General features: G+C 42.1%; 1 protein-coding gene across 1 annotated transcript in view; it reads left to right on the top strand.

The window, feature by feature from the left end:
• The window catches only part of LOC308301773 (nitric oxide-associated protein 1-like), a 48332-nt gene that overhangs the window by 584 nt on the left and 27737 nt on the right, over positions 1-20011 (top strand). The window contains exons 2-11 of the mRNA XM_080745877.1: positions 869-931; positions 3118-3210; positions 3595-3781; positions 4249-4412; positions 8663-8926; positions 10901-11139; positions 14443-14652; positions 16102-16266; positions 16488-16604; positions 18971-19062. Coding sequence (XP_080602003.1) covers positions 869-931; positions 3118-3210; positions 3595-3781; positions 4249-4412; positions 8663-8926; positions 10901-11139; positions 14443-14652; positions 16102-16266; positions 16488-16604; positions 18971-19062 — 1594 coding nt within the window. The remainder of the gene's footprint in view (positions 1-868; positions 932-3117; positions 3211-3594; positions 3782-4248; positions 4413-8662; positions 8927-10900; positions 11140-14442; positions 14653-16101; positions 16267-16487; positions 16605-18970; positions 19063-20011) is intronic.

Genomic DNA, 20011 nt, shown 5'->3' with positions numbered 1-20011 from the left:
GTGTATGTATTGATTATCTCTCGAGCCTGCTCTTTAGGATCCAACCATAACTTTAGTACCATGCACTTGACATGTCACATACATCATGATGTGTCATGTATGCATGTCCTCAAATTTCCTTGTAAGTTACCGGTTAAATGGGCTATCATCTAGCGTTTCGGTGGCCTTCAGCAGAATTGGTTCTGGTGGTCCCTTCTGAGCACCTCATAACTCAGAAGCTAAATTCCAATGTTAGGAAATCACTCAATTGAGACTTACAGTGATTTTCAATAGTTGAGAAGAGAAGTATGCTATTGACTGAGAAGATGCATCTGTGAACATTGCGAATAAACAAGAAGACATGTTGCAACTGAGAAGCACTGGACAATCCCTTTCATCATTTTTCCTGTCAGATGTAATAGGTCAACTAAAAGGAGATCCTAGAAAAAAGCACTTGGCTTATTTACATATGAAACCATTGAAGTATCTCATATAACATTGAATGACAGATGGATAGAACACAGTATGCAATAGATATAGTCAGGAAAAAAGGGGGAAAAAACAGAGTAGGTAAAAAAAAACAAAGATATTGTCCTCCGTCATGCACTGGGATCAATTTAACTTTTATAACTTATTTTATCTGCATATCCGGTACCACTTTTAAACCCTCTATTGATAAAATGTAATATACATACTTGATATAGTCCTTTTTTCACTCGCTATCAAATGTCTTTGCCAAAAAATAGCCGATCTACAAGCTCGTTGCAACGCGTTGGGAGCTTGTAGATTTGCTATTTTTGGGCAAATGTTCCGCCTCAGGATAATGGATTTTGATTATCGCGATAATATTGTAAATTGTGATTTCTTTTGTCACAATTGTCATCCCTAGCTTCAGGTGCTACAGCGCCCGCAGAGCCGGAGCAGCAGCCAGGGAGGCTGTGGACAAGAGCGGGTAGGTCTACTCATTTTTATTGATTGAAGTATTTCTTAGAACATTTGCATAGGAAAAGGTACAGTTTCATCACAGAAGGTCAACTAAAAGGAGACCGAAGAAAGCCTTACGGCTTGTTTACATAGGAAACCTTTTTTTAAAACTCAAATAAGACAGTACTAACTATGTGAGGATATCATCAATAGGAAAAACGGTTGTAGAAGGAAAGATTTGAGTTACGAAGATGTTTGCTTAAAAACATGTATTCAAAGATTTACGCACATTTTCAAGATTTTTCAAAAATAGTACATCTATCAGCCCTGCACTACAAGCTTGTATATCTGCTATTTTAATTAGCTAAAGTATAGAAAAAGATGACAGAAGAAGTTCTATGTGAATGAAACACATGTTTTACCTTATTTCAAACCATTTCCCAAAGCATTCAGACTTCTCATGTGCCCACTCTTCTGGTTGGATGGTTACCCAGTACTACTAGTCATAGTTAGCATACAACTAACTTAAAGGGATATTCCACTTTCAAAAAACGTTTTGTCATTGTATGGTCTAATCAGGCTTGTATGAACACCCTGAACAGTTTTTAATTTTCTTCATTCAGTATTTAGATGGTAAATTGGTAAATGTTATCTGGCCCTCCAGGCCCAGGGTCTCTCCCCACACACACTCATTGTAACTTCAAACTCCATTTTAACCATGATAGATTCATTCAAAACACCCATTATTTTTTCTGGTGACTCATACTGCCCTCTTAACTCATTTGCTGCCAAAAACGAGGAACCCGAGAATTTCGCGATGTACCTCCCTGCCATGCCCGAGGAACCCGAGAATTTTGAAAAAAAAAGAAAAAAAGAAAAAATCATTTTTTTTTTTTTTCAAAAACGATAGTAGGCATGATAGCGATTGCGAAATCGCATGTTTAACCCCCATAGCAACCCCATCTTTCAAGCATGGCAGCCATTTTTGTTTACATTATAGGAAAACATAGTGGCTGTTAACTCATGAATGCCTGAACGGATTTCCATTCTGATTTTTTTGTTTGAAAGCTGTGAGCAATGTGGACACACGTGGTGCATGATCTAGGCATGGGTGTGCATTATCCGTGCACTACTGATTACATGGAAGTCTATGGATACTCATGGCAGGATTGGAGTACGAAGGTATTGTTAAATGGCAGCAAGTGAGTTAATACGTGAGCAGGCCGTGTTTTTTCAATAACGTTTTTCATGTATTTTTAATAATTCTTTGGGAAAATGGAAAAGATTACATACAATAAAAATGTATAAAAAATACATGAAAAACGTTATGGAAAAAACACGGCCTGCTCACGTATCAGGAGGGTAGTATGAGTCACCAGAAAAAATAATGTTTTTTTTTAATGAATCTATCATGGTTAAAATGGAGTTTGAAGTTACAATGAGTGTGTGTGGGGAGAGGCCCTGAGCCTGGAGGGCCTAGTAACATTTACATCAAATATCTAAATACTGAATGAAGAAAATTAAAAACTGTTCAGGGTGTTCATACAAGCCTGATTAGACCATACAATGAAAAAAAAAAAAATTGAAAGTGGAATATCCCTTTAAGTAACAACAACCGCAGTTGGGATTTATAAACAAAATCAAAATGCTTACGTAGCCCCCATAGTTAGTCCAGCCATGAAACAGCCCACAACAGCCCTTCCAATCGGGCTCAGCCCTGTTGGCACGACGGGTTGTGCGTTGGTCTGGCGAGTGGGAGCCCCGGGTTCAATCCCTGCTTCCGCGCATCACTACACTTATTTCACACACAGTACTACCATCACGTTAGCCTCTGAGTTCGCTTGGCGAACAAGGCACTGTGTCAGTGCTCCCTGGCTTCTATGCTGATTCTCACTTCTCACCCGATGAACACCTGTTTATGTGCAAATTATGCAGCAGTCTGTGCCATTTCTGTGTGTAGGCATCTTCTGCCACACTTTCTAGCCACTCTTATTTTTGTGGACGTTGATATGAAAATGGTTGAAAAGCACTGCTTTAAACATGACACTTCTGCTCTGAGCGGAGGTACCGTAGTGGCGTCAATCCATGCCTGTTTGTTGTGTTTTGAATGGAGTTACTGGGAGGCAACACGCTGTGGCATCACAACGCATGCATCGTAATCGAGACACGAGTCGTAAATAAACGTGATGCTGATTGTGATGTCATGTGTTCCAGGCCTAACAGCTACACCTCCATGGTGGACCCAAACACAGAGGAGCAGTTTGTCTTCCTGGACGTGGAGGAGGATGAACATCTGCCCCAACCCAAGTAGGACGCTCACAGTTATATAATAATCGTCTAATCGCAATTATTTTGTCATAATTGTTTCCATGTTGAAAAATGTCATGTATTTTCAAACATTTTCTAAAATAGTGGAGATGGCAGATCTTCAAGTTCGCAACGCGTTGCATCACCATTGTGAACTTGTAAATCTGCTATTTCCACTATCAATGTTCTTCTTTTATAAGTTGTCAAATATGTCAGTAATTTCTTTGTATATATTTAGGTTATGTGTCATATCTGCCATGTGCTACTTCAAAGCCTACAAGCCAAACAGAAATGTAATTGTCAGCGACAAAAAACACAATTAAATTGTCGCAATTATTTGAGTGACAATGGTCATGTGAAATGTTATAATTGTGACTGCCCCAGATCCAACCCCACCTCCACCACCATAATGGAGGGACACCTGACCCCACCCAAGCCCACCTCCACCACCCTGATGGAGGGACACCTGACCCCACCCAAGCCCACCACGACCACCACCATGTTGGGGGAACATCTGACCCCACCCAACCCCACCTCCAACTCCACCATGGTGGCTGCACAACCAGCACAGGTGGGGAAGAAGTCAAGTCATCTTTGTATTCATAATGGTGACAGCCGTATTAAACCTGTGGGTCGGGACGCCCTCGGGGGTCCTCACAACGGCGTTGTGAGCTTGAAGATCGTCAAAACATTTATCTGTGGAACCGAGTCGAACTACAGGCCTCTATCCCGAAAAATCTGAATATTGTGTAAAAGTCAATTTTCTTGAAACTTTCATATATCTTTTGAAACCTTCATATATTCTAGATACATTGCACATTCATTGAATAATTCCAAACCTTTTTTGTTCAAATTTAGATTTTTTTTAATGTCATGAATACCAAAAGTCCATATTTCAAAATATTACAATATTACACGAAACCACTCAAAACAAGGATTGTCTTTGTCCCAGGTTGAGGTAACGTTGACTAGAACAGGACATGTCTTTGTCCCAGGTTGAGGTAACGTTGACTAGAACAGGACTTGTCTTTGTCCCAGGTTGAGGTAACGTTAGCAGAGAAGCATCGCAGGACTCTGGAGCAGCAGCTGAGGTCTCTACGGTCAGAGACGGAGGGGCCGTTGGAACCGGACCCGTCCTCCATCCAGTTCACCGACGTCCACTTCCCTCTGGACCCAGAGCTGCTGAAGACCTCCAAGACAAGGTACGTGTAGCGCAGCGTGGAAGCTGGATGCTGTCATGGACAACCACTGAATATCCTCTTCACTTGGAGGGAAGGTGGGAAGGTTTAGCAGCAAGGATAATGATGGATGAATCTTCAATAGTGTTGTATATATTGTTGCGACTGTAGGTCGCATTTACTACCAAAACCTCCACCGGCTGTCCGTCTGTCTGTCTGTGAGTCATACGGGCAGCCATAGTTACACCTGGAATGTTGAATCTCCATATATGGAGATAACCTACCCATCACACAAAGTCTGACCTCACCAGCCCATACTTGGGCATGGACGACTTATATCTCCATATACGGAGATGGCCATATATGGAGATACGATGACATCACAGAGTCCACAGCTGATGATGTGGCGTGATGTCATACAATACACAAACAAGCCCTATATAAAGGGGCAATTCTCACCAGGGAAGAGAGCATTCCCCACTAGCTGAGTATCTTAAGATGGTTGGATGTGATGATAAGCCACAAATAGGCCAAAAGTTTGTTTTACCAATTATCAAGACATACGGGCAGTTGACAGTTTGCCATTGTTACTCATTGAAGTTGAATCTCCATCTGAATCCCTTTTATGCCCATATATGGAGATCCCTGCTCTGAGTATCTGACATCACTAATCCCTTTTATGCCCATATATGGAGATCCCTGCTCTGAGTATCTGACATCACTAATCCCTTTTATGCCCATATACAGTATGGAGATCCCTAACAGAATCCATTTTATGCCCATATATGGAGATACCTGCTCTGAGTATCTGACATCACTGTGATGTCACCTGTTTATGCCTAAATATGGAGATCCCTGCTCTGAGTATCTGACATCACTGCGATCTCACCTGTGATGTCACAGTGACACATCACCTCAGTATCTGTGATGTCACAGTGACACATCACCTCAGTATCAGGCGTTACACGTATACATTGAGCAGGGCAAAGGTGTGACGTGTGTGACGGACGGACGGACGGACGGACGGACGGACGGACGGACGGCCGGTGGAGGTTTTCATACTAAACTGCGACCTTACGGTCGCAAAAACCTCCACCGGCTGTCCGTCTGTCTGTCTGTGAGTCAGTCACACTTTTGCCCTGCTCATATCTCCACAACCGTTGCCCCCATCCATGCCAAATTTTGCACACACACTCCTTACCTGCCAAACTACAACCTCCAAGGACCCCCGGAGCTCCAGGGATCCCCAGGTCCCTGGGGGACCCCCAGGTGTAAAAAAATGTCCCTCCGTGAGTCAGACGTCACACGTCACACTTTTGCCCTGCTCATATCTCCACAACCGTTGCACCCATCCATGCCACATTTTGCACACACACTCCTTACCTGGCAAACTACAACCTCCAAGGACCCCCGGAGCTCCAGGGACCCCCAGGTCCCTCGGGGACCCCCAGGTGTAAAAAATGACCAAATGTGCAAAAATGACCAAATGACCACCCCAACGGGGCTGCTCACGGGGAATTCTTGGGGACCACCCACTCCTGGTGCTCCAGAACGGATGCAAAAGTGGTGGCTCACATAAAATGCCGTAACTCGGGCTAGGAGCGTCCGGGAGAGCCGGGGCCGGTACCTATTCGTCCGCCAAGGCAACGCGGAGACCCCACCCCTCATTTCTCACATGCCCCTCTTCTAGCGCCACCTTCAGGCCGATTTTTAAAACACATTTTTGGACACTGCTCCTACAGTTTTTGCCCTAAAATCACGCAAATCGCTACACAGTATGTCTACACTCATCCCATCAACATGAATCTGTCCCATATAGCGCCACCTTCAGGCCAATTTTTAAAAACACATTTTTGGACACTGCTCCTACAGATTTTGCCCTAAAATCACGAAGATCACTACACAGCATGTCTACACTCATCTCATCAACATGGATCAGGAAGATTTTGGAAAAACACATTTTTGCCCTATTTGTGGAGATAAGCGTAGGAGTCTTAGGGAGTCTTACTGGTATATATTGCATGTTTTCATATCTTAGTACTTGCGCAAGTACATCATACAACTGGTTTGTGGTCCTGGCACCTGACCAACAGATGACCTGCACTCCTTTGACCAGTATTACAGACTGCTGTACTGTACTGTCTTTGGCAGTGGTCATCGCCATGCTGGCCTGTGGTGGACATTTCTGTTAACATTCTTTTCTTTTTTTTTTGCCACAGACATACAAAATGAATTGACAATAATATTACCTGAAACACAAAGAGCCTGCCCTGAACGACCATAACATGTCTGTAACTCTGAGATTGTACACATGGAACCAAATGCACCCTTACAGGTCTGTAACTCTGAGAGTGTACACATGGAACCAAATGGACCCCACTTGGTTCCATTTCTACACTCTCAGAGTTATTGGTGTCCTTGCAAATGACACATTTGAGAACCACTATTACTAGTGTATGACACTAGTACTGTGTTGTACATATTATGAAGCAAACCTGGAGATTTGACATTCAGTAATTAGGTCTCATGATCAAAATAACATCATTTAAATGCGTAAAACAGAAAACCTAAAACATTTGCAACGGACAAGAACAAGTCTTTGGCACGACACATTTGTCCGTGCACGGACATTTTGATGACCCCTGGTCTTAGGCGACTGAATTTCCCTTCTAAGTCCTAAGGACTGATTTCAGTCTTGAGGATTCCATAGGGGCGGTTTCTGAGATCAGGGCAGATCCTCAAAAAATATGATAAGGGGGGAGGTGTAGCGATGGCAGCGGCATGAATGACAAAGTCGTCAAAACGCTAGTCAAGTGATCTCCAAACTAAAAAGCAGTTATAATTTCAAGATATGAGTATTTGAATTGGCCAGACTAGCATACTGGGGCTCTTAAGTCTGACATCATTTTGTAGGCAGAGGAGAACTTTTGGGGCCAAAAGGCCCCAGCGCCCATGCATCTTTTTACTATTTTTACTATTTACTAATTTGTCTTCTCTTTCTTGTTGACAGGAAAGTGGTAGAATTATACTTTAGTCGTTATTTTTTGTCTCGGATCTGTTGAAATAGCGAGGGACACATATTGACAATAAATCTGCTTGGAGGTCTGACTACAAAATGATGTCACGGCTTAAAAGCCCCTGAACTTCAGAAGATACGTCTATAAAATGAATCATGGATTAGCACACACATTCAGTGAAGGTGGTTCTGAACTTCAGGGACGTAAAGAAGACTTATTTGGGATGCTCCTTTTAGGCAGGGTGTTTAACTACTTGTACTGTACTACATTTCAGTTGTATTGACTAGACTATACTTGTACTGTTCTCCATTTTGTCTAATAAAATAATCAATCAATCAAAGGGAAACACCTCAAACATTGGTGTGCACTGCGCGCGCCATGTTTCAGAAATCACATATTGGGACAGGGTCTGAAAATAAATGTCAGTCTTTTTCTTTTTTTTTGCTTTAACCCCTGTATCGTCTTTTATCCAGGGGTTTTCAAACCTTTTTGACTCAGGGCACCCCTGTAAATAACTTTTTCATCCACGGCATCCCTGAGTTAAGCCCTTTGCACACATACACATTTGTCTCGCACGAAAAAACGGACGATTCCATTTTTTAAAATAAAACGATGATTTTCTATGACCTCACGCACACCAGCTCCAAATTTGCCATGCGGCAGGTGGCTGCGGCTGTGCGTTTTTTTCCCGATCGAACCCAGTTCGATTTGTGCGTCTTGTCGCATGCGGTAAAAACCCAATGACTCCTTTTATGACTCCTCTTCAGATCCGCAGTGTGGATTCCGCACAGCCTTGCACACCAAATCCAATGCGTTTTAATCATGCAGCAAGCGGAAAGAAACGCAATGGTCCTGTGTGCAAAGCCCTTTACACTGAATCTTACATCATATTGGAGAAATATCCGTTTCCATCAGAACTGACTGAAAATAACGTTATACTTGACGTATAACCACATGAACCCCAGCATGCCTATTCTGGGGGGAAAGATTCACCAAAAAATAGCTAATCAACAAGCTCACAACGGATCTGCTATTTTTGGTAAAGAGTGTTGTCGTAGATAGAAAAAGAACTCATCAAGTACAGTGCAAATCAGGTCTGTTTTACTAGCATAGTGAAGTGATATTGATGTAGTGATATTGATGAATTCCAAATACAGTATTATCAAATGATCTCGCGGCACCCCTGGACTGGCATCACGGCACCCCAGGGTGCCCCGGCCTTCACCCACTTTGAAAGCCCCTGTTTTATCCCAACAGGAGGAAGAACATGAAGCCCAGAGGAGAGCACAAGGTGTTTGGCTCTCCTGATGTGGAGGAACCGTGCAGCAGTACCTGCTGCTGTGGCTGCGGTGCCCTGCTGCACTGCACGGACCCGGACACGGCCGGGTACATGCCCTCTGAGAAGTTTAAACCGCTGGTCCAAGAGGACCAGGGCCTGAGGAACGCTGTCTGCCAGCGATGCTACCTCCTCACGCACCACAAGAAGGCGCTGGAGATCAAGATGTCCAAAGAGGACTACAGGTTGGAGTTGTTCTCATACCGATTATACAGTGGTGGAAAAAAAGTACTCACATGTTTTACTTAAAAGTAAAAGTATCGATAATGCAATATAGAAATACTCTTTTGCAAGGAAAAGTCCGGAATTCAAAATGTACCTGATTAAAAGTATGAAAGTGCTATCATCAAAATTTTACTTTCAAGTACCAAAAGTAAAAGTACAAAATGTTTGAAAATAGCTGATCTACAATATTGTAGTGAACTTGTAGATCGGCTTTTTTCAAATGGCTAAAATGTATGTATGGACGGTGGTAAAGTGGTTAATGTACAGTATGTTTTGTGATAATAATCAAAATCTACCAAGTAACTTTCAAGTTTCAACTAATTGTAGTGGAGTAAAAGTACAATATTCTCCTCTGAGATGTAGTGGAGTAGGATTAAATGTACAGAAAATATAAAAGAACATTGATAGTGGAAATAGCAGATCTAGCAGTAAGAAGTAAAAAAAAATACCTAAAAATTGTACTTGAGTACAGTACTTGAGTAAATGTTCTTAGTTACTTTACACTGGTGGTTCTCAACCTTTTCAGGCCAAATAAATATCATTTTGGGGGTTGTTCACATGAAAAGGTTTGAGAACCACTGACATAGTAGTCTCTCAAGAACAGACTAACTGAGCTCCATTTAATTGAAAAGGACCTTTTCTTTGATGATGGCTGGCCAGATTGCTGACGTAGAAACATAGATTTTTCAAAAAACCTTAGAAGGATTCAAAAGACACTTGTAGAATCGGGTCAAAATTCTAATTTTCACGATTTTTCTAAAATAGCAGATCTACAAGCTCACAGCGCGGCACCGTCTGCTATTTTTCAATAGTTAAAGCATAAAATAACTAGAAGAAGTGCTCTTCCGAGCACAGGTCTCCACCAGCCACGCATCCTGGTGGTGGTATAATAGGCCAATGTAAAAAAGGGTGGCATGTGTTCTTTACCAATCTTAGGCCTTTCATGGCGCCACCATGAGGCTGATTTGAACATTTTGTAGTGTATTTTCTTCCTTGGACTTTTGCGAATGTGCGTGCACAATTTCATTACAATTGCACGCTGTGTTTGATTTGAGGCATTTTGTTTGAAACGGATCAATCCTGCAAAGTTTGGAGGCCAATCTTAGCCAATCAGGATGGAATATTTAATACAGGACAGATCCATCTTGATCATATGACTGTAGAGATACTGTGTACTGATTTGTGTTCATTTTGGGTAAAATCTGAAGGAGTAATATCCAAAAATGTGTCTTACATAAGTCGGCCTCCAGGTGGCGCTATAAAAGGCTGATGTGAAAAATTCAAGGAAAGGGTTTTTCCTTGGCCTATAGGGAGTGCACTTACAAAGTAAGAAACTGATCAGTGGAGTTATGGGTAAAACCACGAATCGGCCTGTTATAGCGCCACCATGAGGCTGATTTAAAAAAATGTAAGTGGCATTTCTTCCTCAGCCTAGTGGGAACCTATGTGTGCGATTTCATGTTAATTGCACTCTGCGTTTGTGATTTGAGGCATTTTGTCCAAAATGGACCAATCTTACAAACTTTGAAAGCCAATATCAGCCAATCAGGATGGAATATGGACAATCAGACAGATCCGTGTTGATCACATGACTGTAGAGACACTGTCTACCGATTTGCGTGATTTTTGGACAAAATCTGTAGGAGTAGTGTACAGAAATGTGTTTTGCAAACATCGGCCTCATGGTGGCGCTAGAACAGGGAAAAAATGTGGGGCAGAGGTTCTGAATTGGCATCCAGGGAGTGTGTGTGCTCATTTTGGCAGCGTCCAGGCCAACGGTGCCGGAGATTAGCTGTACACAAACTCGGAGGACGGACACACGGACGCACGGACAGGGGCGAAAACATACTCTCCCCCGTCCTTCGGCTGGTGGAGACAATGATACACAATAAATGTGTACCCGTTCTAAATGGGTACATCATGTGTGCCTCCAGGAGTGTGGTGAGAGGGATCCGGTCCCGCAAGGCTCTGGTGCTGCTTATCGCGGACCTCCTGGACCTGCCAGACTCCATGGTCCCAGACCTGCTGGCTCTGGTGGGCCGCAACAAACACCTGGTGGTCCTGGGGAACAAGGTGGACCTGCTGCCCCAGGACGCCCCCAACTACCTGCAGAGGATCCGACGCCAGCTGACACAGTACTGCACCGAGGCTGGGCTGGGGGACAACGTTAAAGGTAAGATTTACTGTAGTTAACACCACTACTGCTCTATGAGGCCCGGCTGGGGGACAACGTTGAAGGTAAGATTTAACACCAGCTGAGCCACTAGTCCTCCGAGGCTGGTCGGGGAGATACTGTTAAAGGTAGAGTCAACGGATGACGGACAACTTTTGATAATTTAAACTAGTAGTTCACCCTGTATTTTCCGGACTATAAGGCGCACTTAAAAGCCTTTAATTTTCTCAAAAAACTACAGTGCGCCTTATAGTCCAGTGCGCCTTATATATGGATCATTCATTGACATTGACATTCCCTTTAGCACAGCTCCATCTGTTTGATGCATAACGCAACGGTAGCGTCTATTATGTGCGCCTTATAGTCAGGTGCGCCTTATAGTCCAGAAAATACTGTACTTATATCCTATCAATTACTCACCCCACTTGAATTCATGGTGATCTCTGTGATCTAGGAATGCAACAAAAACTAAAGAAATATCCATGAATTCAAGGCCTCTACTGTTAAAAGTGTAAATTACATGTACTAGTCCTTACCCGTTCAAAGATATGAGCTCCGAAATGATGTGCAGTGTGTGGGTTATGGGATGTGCACTGTGCACACGGTATATGAGGGATGGAAAGTAACTTTAACTGGTACTTGCATGATAATATGTAGGAGCATCAATGTAAGAAATACCCGTTTCGTTTAATGGCTATGTGTGTGTGTGTGTGTGTGTGTGTGTGTGTGTGTGTGTGTGTGTGTGTGTGTGTGTGTGTGTGTGTGTGTGTGTGTGTGTGCAGCGGTTTGGACCGTGAGACCATCCGCAGAGTGGTCTGTGTTTCTTTTTGAGAGGGTCGGTCCGCCTGAAAAACGCGTTTTGGAACAAAACGGTTACGTTTTGCGCGTTTGTGACGCCCTCTACGGGTCGAATTGGAAATGCTTCTGGGGATTCGTTGAGTAAGCCACCCGCAACCTGTGGCAGAAATTCAGTGTTGACTCGACGTTTTGTTTGTGATTTATGGCTATTGTTTGCAAAACGGGCCCCTCCCGCTAACTTTGGAGGCCCGTTACGAACGAACGGTATGGACTATCAAAATATCCCTTGACTATGTTCATTGCATGGGTTCAGAGATCATGTGTACCCATTTTCGTGACATTTGAAGAAAATATGTAGGAAAAGGAGCAAAAAGTGTGTTTTGGAGAAAATTCAAAATGGCGGAAAATCTATCCTGACGCAAATGGGCGGGGCCTATATCGGGAGATGCGTATTGACCCAAGGAATCCAGGGAAAAAAGAATTTTAATGTTCCGACCTACGGTTCAAGAGTTACAGGCCGAAACGTAAAGTGGACTGTTATAGCGCCACCATGAGGCCAATTTGTGAAAGTGACAAACGGGCTTCACAGTTATGTCAGGTGTGTTCATATGCTAATGGTGATGCGATTTCAGATCAATTGCTCCAGCCACTGAGGAGAAACGCTGTTTCAGACACTCACTCAGACACTCACTCAGACATTTGGTGAATTATATGTTAGATAGATTGGTATAAATATCCTTGTGTTTGTTTATACAGTGTACAGAGTTTTACCACTTCCTCCACTGCTGGCATCACGGCCAGGGCAGATGTAGCTGCTCCCAACATAAAATAGATTTATTTTTGTCCCCCACATTATTTGAATATACTAGTACTGTGCCCGGGGGTGTTTTTGATTGATTGATTATTTTATTAGACAGAAATGGAGAACAGTACAAGTATAGTCAATAGAATAAAATGTAGTACAGTACAGGTACAGTTAAACACCCTGCCTAAAAGGAACATCCCAAATAAGACCTTTTACTGTCTTTTTTCTTTTCTTTTTTTTAACTTTGGAAGTCCTTGGTATTTAATACATGGATATAACAAATAGCAAGCAAAGAAAACATTCAATAATATTGCAGTTATAAAAAACACTATTATGTACACTATGCCCAGTTTATGAGGGATTGAAACATTGAATGTCCCTTAGTAGTCAATGTTGCATGGAGAGTGCAGACCCAGACGTCCAGTTGTTTAATACCTAGGGATGGGACGATATGAAGATTTCATATCACGATTATTGTAAAAAAAAGAAATAACAAGCTTGTAGATCTGCTATTTTTTGGCAAAGACATTTGATAGACAGTGAAAAAAAGGCTGTATCAAGTACGTATATTATAAGTACCTTTTACCAATTATAGAGGGTTTAAGTGGTACCGGATATGCAGCTCAGCAAATAAAAGGTGAATTGATCCCAGTGCATGACGGAGGACGATATCATGATATATTATATCTCCATGATACGATTATCTGTTGTAATGTGATGTCAATCATCTCCAAATTTGGTCACTTGTTTCATCATGTCAGACTAGGGTGACCAGATCCAAAACAAAGGCAGAGTGCAGTAACTACGTTTTGGAATTTCACTAAAAAATGGGTTTAAAAGTGTTACAGCTTATCAGCCAAATGAGATAAAGACATAAAAGTGATATTACACTGATTGTATATCTGTTCTTGAGCTAATTGTTCCTCCCCCAATATCATGAAGGCTAATTTGACCTTTGGGCGACACAAATAAGTTGGTGTGTCCGAAAACGTAGTTACTGCACTCTGCCTTTGTAGGGCAGTGTTCATTTGAGGGACAGAAGTACCACACTTGTGTGGGACAATGTGGGACTGTCCCTCGCAAAAGGGGGATACCTGGTCACCCTACAGACAGACATTATTCGGGCATTGTTTCAGCATGCGGCTGGTACCATGGTGGCGACACTGTTTAATATCAATGATGTCAGCATGCTGATAGTCGGTGGACAGACATTCTGTAAATCAGTGGTTCTCAACCTGTGGGTATTTTGGGGGGGTCCCCAGATGATTAATTAATGTGCAACATTGTTTTATCACTCAACAGTAAACAAACAAATACAAGATTTAAGTGTATAGAGGGTATCTGCACATTTCTTAAGTAACAATTTAAGGACTTTAAAGATTTTTTAGTACCTCTGGTTAAAGATTGGCAAAAATGTCAAATATTAGAGGCAGAAATTGTGAAAATAGCATATCTACACGCTCACAATGCCTCACGTTGTATTTTCACAATGGAACAGTTTGAGTCAAACTAAATGTAATGCCAACTCCTACAATTCCCAAGTGCTTGTCAGGGTGGGGGGGTAGGGGTCCCCACTCCCCACTTGAAATATGATTATTTTGGGGGTCGCAGCCTGAAAAGGTTGAGAACCACTGCTGTAAATGAATAGCTAGCATGTAAAATGATCCGTTGTCCTGCCCTGCCTTCTATGTTCCATAAAGACGTCCACCTGATCAGCGCCAAGACGGGCTACGGTGTGGAGCAGCTGATCTCTGCCCTCCAGAGGTCCTGGAAGTACCAGGGAGACGTCTATCTGGTGGGCACCGCCAACGCTGGCAAGTCCACCCTGTTCAACACCCTGCTGGACTCTGACTACTGCAAGAGCAGAGGCTCCGAGGTCATCCACAAGGCTACCATCTCACCCTGGCCTGGTGAGAGAGAGACACGCACGCACACACACACACACACACACACACACACACACACACACACACACACACACAGAAATCTACATTACTCTGAACAAGAGCTCTTCACAGGCCCACTGATTCCGAAAATACCCGACAGGGTTCGATCCGTGTGTTATCATAATATCACTCGGTCGCATTACCTGGGAACTCGGGTCTGTCTATCATTATATGTAATACCCAAGTGGATTCGAGAAGACCGGTACTACTGTGTGTGTAGAATGGGCCCTAACTGGGTTGCCCTAAAATGGCGGTACGGGCAGAATTTGAGAACTCTTAACTGTGTGTGCGCTGTGCGGTGAACTGCATTGATGAGGAGAGAAACACAATGAAGTGCTGTTTAACTTGTGCAATGTTTCAGTCTGGTTTAGGATCAGATTACTGCATCGCAACAAAGAAAAAAAAGTTTAGCTACTCTGCGCAATGCATGCATACCATACTGCAAGGCAAGGCAGCTGCCAGGCTGTTTTTCGTTTTTCTGAAGGGGTGTCTGGGTCGGGTCTCTCGGAATCTCGGAAATAATCGGATTTCAGAAAGCAAATTTCACAGGTTGCGGTACGGAGCCTTAAGAGTCGTAGCGGCTTGGAATCAGACTAAATGTTACAGGCCACCCGAGTTTGGTTTTGTCATTTGATTCTTTTTATATATACAGTATATAACGGGTCGGAATCGGAACAAATTTGACAGGTCCATTTCATTTCACGAGACATGTGAAGAGCTCTACTCTGAACCTCTTGACCACTTTTATTGCGACCGCCAGGTCGCAGTTACTATCAAAACCTCCACCGGCTGTCTGTCAGTCAGTCAGTCAGTCTGTCTGTCTGTCTGTCTTACACTTTTCCCCTTCTCATATCTCCGCCACCGTTGCCCCTATCCATGACAAACTTTGCACACACACTCCTTGGCTGCCAAACCACAACCTCCACCCCTCATTTCTCACATGGCCCTCTTCTAGCGCCACCATGAGGCTGATTCTTGCAAAACACATTTTTGGACACTGCTCCTACAGATTTTGCCCTAAAATCACACAAAGCGGTACACAGTATCTCTCTAAAGTCATCAACATGGATCTGTCCCTTTTAGCGCCACAATTTGGCACCACCATTAGGCCCATTCTTGCAAAACACATTTATGCTCAACGTTGCCCATATCCATGCCAAACTTGGCAAACACACTCCTTGCCTGCCAAACCACAACCTTCACCCATTTCTCATATCACCCCATTTCCCGTATTCCCTCCTGATTGGCTACCATTGCCTTCTAAAGTTTGTGTATGCGACCTGACGGTAGCTTATCTCCCGATTAGGGAGTCTTACTGGTTGTGTTAACAGGAACCACTCTGTTGAAGATACCTTTATTGTGTTGACCACAGGAACCACTCTGTTGAAGATACTTTTATTGTGTTGACCACAGGAACCACTCTGAACCTGCTGAAGTTCCCCATCATCAACCCGACTCCGTACAGGATGTTCCGGAGACAGGAGAGGCTGCAGGCGGCCTCCTCACAGACAGAGGGCGACCTCTCCCCTGAAGAGCTGAAGAGGCTGCAGCACTTCAGCAAGCAGGGCTACTTAGTGGGTAAGAATGCAAAGATCTTTTCATATACAAGATAGGGCATCCTGGTTGGAGCCACTAGAGTGCAACATGGTACACAAAGCCTACTAAAGTACAAACGCTGGCGTCTTACGGCAAATCTCACAAATGTCCTGTTATAGATCCTGTGAGAGTGTGTTGCTGGGGCAGATAAAGGACCATAATAAAGTTGATTTTCTCCTTATTGTGTGCGTGTTTGCATGCAGGTCGTGTAGGCAGGACGTTCAGGGTCCAGCAGGCTGACCACAGCAGACGGCTCATAGAGTTTGATCCAGACAGTCTGGCCTACGGTGGAGAGGACAGTGAAGAGGACAGTACAACAGGTCAGTATTATTATTATTACAGTGAAGAGGACAGTACACCAGGTCAGTATTATTATTATTACAGTGAAGAGGACAGTACACCAGGTCAGTATTATTATTATTACAGTGAAGAGGACAGTACACCAGGTCAGTCACCTAAACACTGACTTCAACACTTTATCAACTATTATAACACGCCTGGTGGTCTCATGCACTTCTATATGTGCATAACTCATGGGTTAAAGTTCTCAGTCGCTCCAATGTGACTTTATTCATTTAGATTTCATAGAAATGGTAAAAAGAAATGGTAAATGGTGCATTTATACAGCACCTTTATCCAAGGCACTTTACATAGATTGTGTGTGCATTACATTCACACACACAGTCACACACTGATGTCAGAGGAAACCATGCAAGGCACGAACCTGCTCATCAGGAGCAACTAGGGGTTCAGAGTCTTGCTCAAGGACTCTTCAACACTAACTCTGGGGGAGCCCGGGATCGAACCGAGAACCTTCCTGATGCCAAGCGGAGAGCATGTTGCGCTCTGAAAATAGACGATCTACAAGCTCTCAATGCGTCACAGGCGCTTTGAGACACTGCTTTACAAATCACACATTAGGGCGTTGTCATACAAACATGTTCAGTGGTGAGATGTATTATCCTTCAACCCTTCTCCTGTCACTCTCATAGCCCTCATCAACAGACACCTTTAGCTGTTGAAACATTTGTCATTTTGATAATACCAGGGTTCCCACAGTCATGAAATTCCTGGAAATATTTTGAAATTAGAAAGATATTTTTCCAGTACTGGAAAAGTTTTGGAATTGATCAAGGGTCCTGGAAGGTCCTGGAAAAAATACTTATGCATTGTCTTTGGTTATTGATTGTGTTAATACCTCTGAAATTACAAATGAAACATGGTAGAGGCAGAAATTGTGAAAATAGCCGATCTACATGCTCACAAGTGGTCCCCAGTTAAAACATGATTATTTCGGGGGCCACGGCCTGAAAAGGTTGAGAACCACTGGCATACACTACCTGTCTTTGGGCATTGAGCATAGGAGTAAGCGACCTGTTATTGAGCTGAATTATTGTTATATAGTCCTGGAAATTGGGTTAAATATTCTGGAAAAGTTTTGGAAATTAATTGGAACGAACCCTGTAATAAACAACTTTTCTGTGTTCATGGAAGCCCTGAGCTTGTATCCATTATTAAACAGCACTTGCTATTTGCTGTTTGAACATACATTCTCCACAGTTCATCCAAACAGGACATGAAAACATGATTTGTATAAATTGCAGGGTTTCCTGCAGGAAAAAGTGTTGACCAGGGGGGGATCTCATGGCGCACGCGCGAAGCGCGTGCGCCGAAATTTTTTGATAATTAATTAATTAATTCGAGTAATTAATTCACTTAATTTTTTATATTAATTCTTATTTTTGCCCTATAAAAACACATGAATGTGCCCATGATGACGGAAAACACAACTACATGCTATCATTCACATTTATTCAACATTGAATAACTACGTTTTTCACAGGACAGTGTAACTTGTTTTTTTCCCCCAGGTTAATCAACCAGCACTCGTGCCATATACATAGAAGTCTACAGCACAGTAAAAAAAAAGAAACATTGGTGTAAAGTAACTAAGTAGATTTACTTAAGTACTGTACTTATACTGTACAAAGGAGATTTTCAGGTATTTGCACTTTACTTGAGTATTTCCTGCATTCAGGAGATACCAGCCCTTATGTTTTCTTCAAATGTAAACAAACATGGCTGCCATGTTTGAAAGATAGGGTTGGTATGGGGGTTAAACATGCAATTTCGCGATCGCGATCATGCCTAGTACATTGTTGGAGGTCCAAAAAGTTTTTTTGAGAAAAAAAAGTTTTTTTGAAAAAAAATTTTTTTTTTAATACCCTTGGGGGGGCGGGGGGGTTTTCAGGCCGGGCGGGGCGCCTGGCCTGTAAAGTGCTGCAGGAAACCCTGAATTGGTGACCCATCCTGTAATCCTGGCAGTGGTGGCGTTTTCAATTGATGCTAGCAGCTGACCTAGATGTGACCTTCATTCATTTTCTAGACCCGCAATGTTTAAAATGTAATTTAGAAAGCATGCTATTTAGACAGACATGCCTGTGAGCATGTAGATCGGCTATTTTCACAATAGAACTGTGATAAACAACATGTAATGACTGGAGGGGTCCCCAGTGCAAATGTGATTATTTTGGGGGTCGCAACCTGAAAAGGTTGAGATCCACTGGTGTAAATGGCAGTGTTGCTCTACCCATAGCGCACCCTAGTGGACAGTGTTTCAAGTGTTGTTGTTTAGAGTAGTTTCTATTGTCAGGTTCCAGTGGTTTATTGTTCTTTGTGCTCTAAGGTTCCAGTGAACCAGCGGTTGCGTTCACTCACAACGAGCTGAAAGATGCTCACTGGCTCTATGACACGCCTGGAATCATGAAGGAACGCGACGTGAGTTCAACTTTAATCTATAATGATTTAATATGAAGAGAAGACGTGAGTTCAACTTTAATCTATAATGATTTAATATGAAGAGAAGACGTGAGTTCAACTTTAATCTATAATGATTTAATATGAAGAGAAGACGTGAGTTCAACTTTAATCTATAATGATTTAATATGAAGAGAAGACGTGAGTTCAACTTTAATCTATAATGATTTAATATGAAGAGAAGACGTGAGTTCAACTTTAATCTATAATGATTTAATATGAAGAGAAGACTTGAGTTCAACTTTAATCTATAATGATTTAATATGAAGAGAAGACGTGAGTTCAACTTTAATCTATAATGATTTAATATGAAGAGAAGACTTGAGTTCAACTTTAATCTATAATGATTTAATATGAAGAGAAGACGTGAGTTCAACTTTAATCTATAATGATTTAATATGAAGAGAAGACGTGAGTTCAACTTTAATCTATAATGATTTAATATGAAGAGAAGACTTGAGTTCAACTTTAATCTATAATGATTTAATATGAAGAGAAGACGTGAGTGAGACTTTAATCTATAATGATTTAATATGAAGAGAAGACGTGAGTTCAACTTTAATCTATAATGATTAAATATAAAGAGAAGACGTGAGTTCAACTTTAATCTATAATGATTTAATATGAAGAGAAGACGTGAGTTCAACTTTAATCTATAATGATTTAATATGAAGAGAAGACGTGAGTTCAACTTTAATCTATAATGATTTAATATGAAGAGAAGACGTGAGTTCAACTTTAATCTATAATGATTAAATATGAAGAGAAGACGTGAGTTCAACTTTAATCTATAATGATTTAATATGAAGAGAAGACGTGAGTTCAACTTTAATCTATAATGATTTAATATGAAGAGAAGACGTGAGTTCAACTTTAATCTATAATGATTTAATATGAAGAGAAGACGTGA

Source organism: Nannobrachium achirus (assembly GCF_963921795.1).
Source record: "Nannobrachium achirus genome assembly, chromosome: 17".
Classification (NCBI taxonomy): Eukaryota; Metazoa; Chordata; class Actinopteri; order Myctophiformes; family Myctophidae; genus Nannobrachium; species Nannobrachium achirus.
Note: the sequence above shows the minus strand (reverse complement) of the source record. Positions and strands in the feature narration are given on the sequence as shown.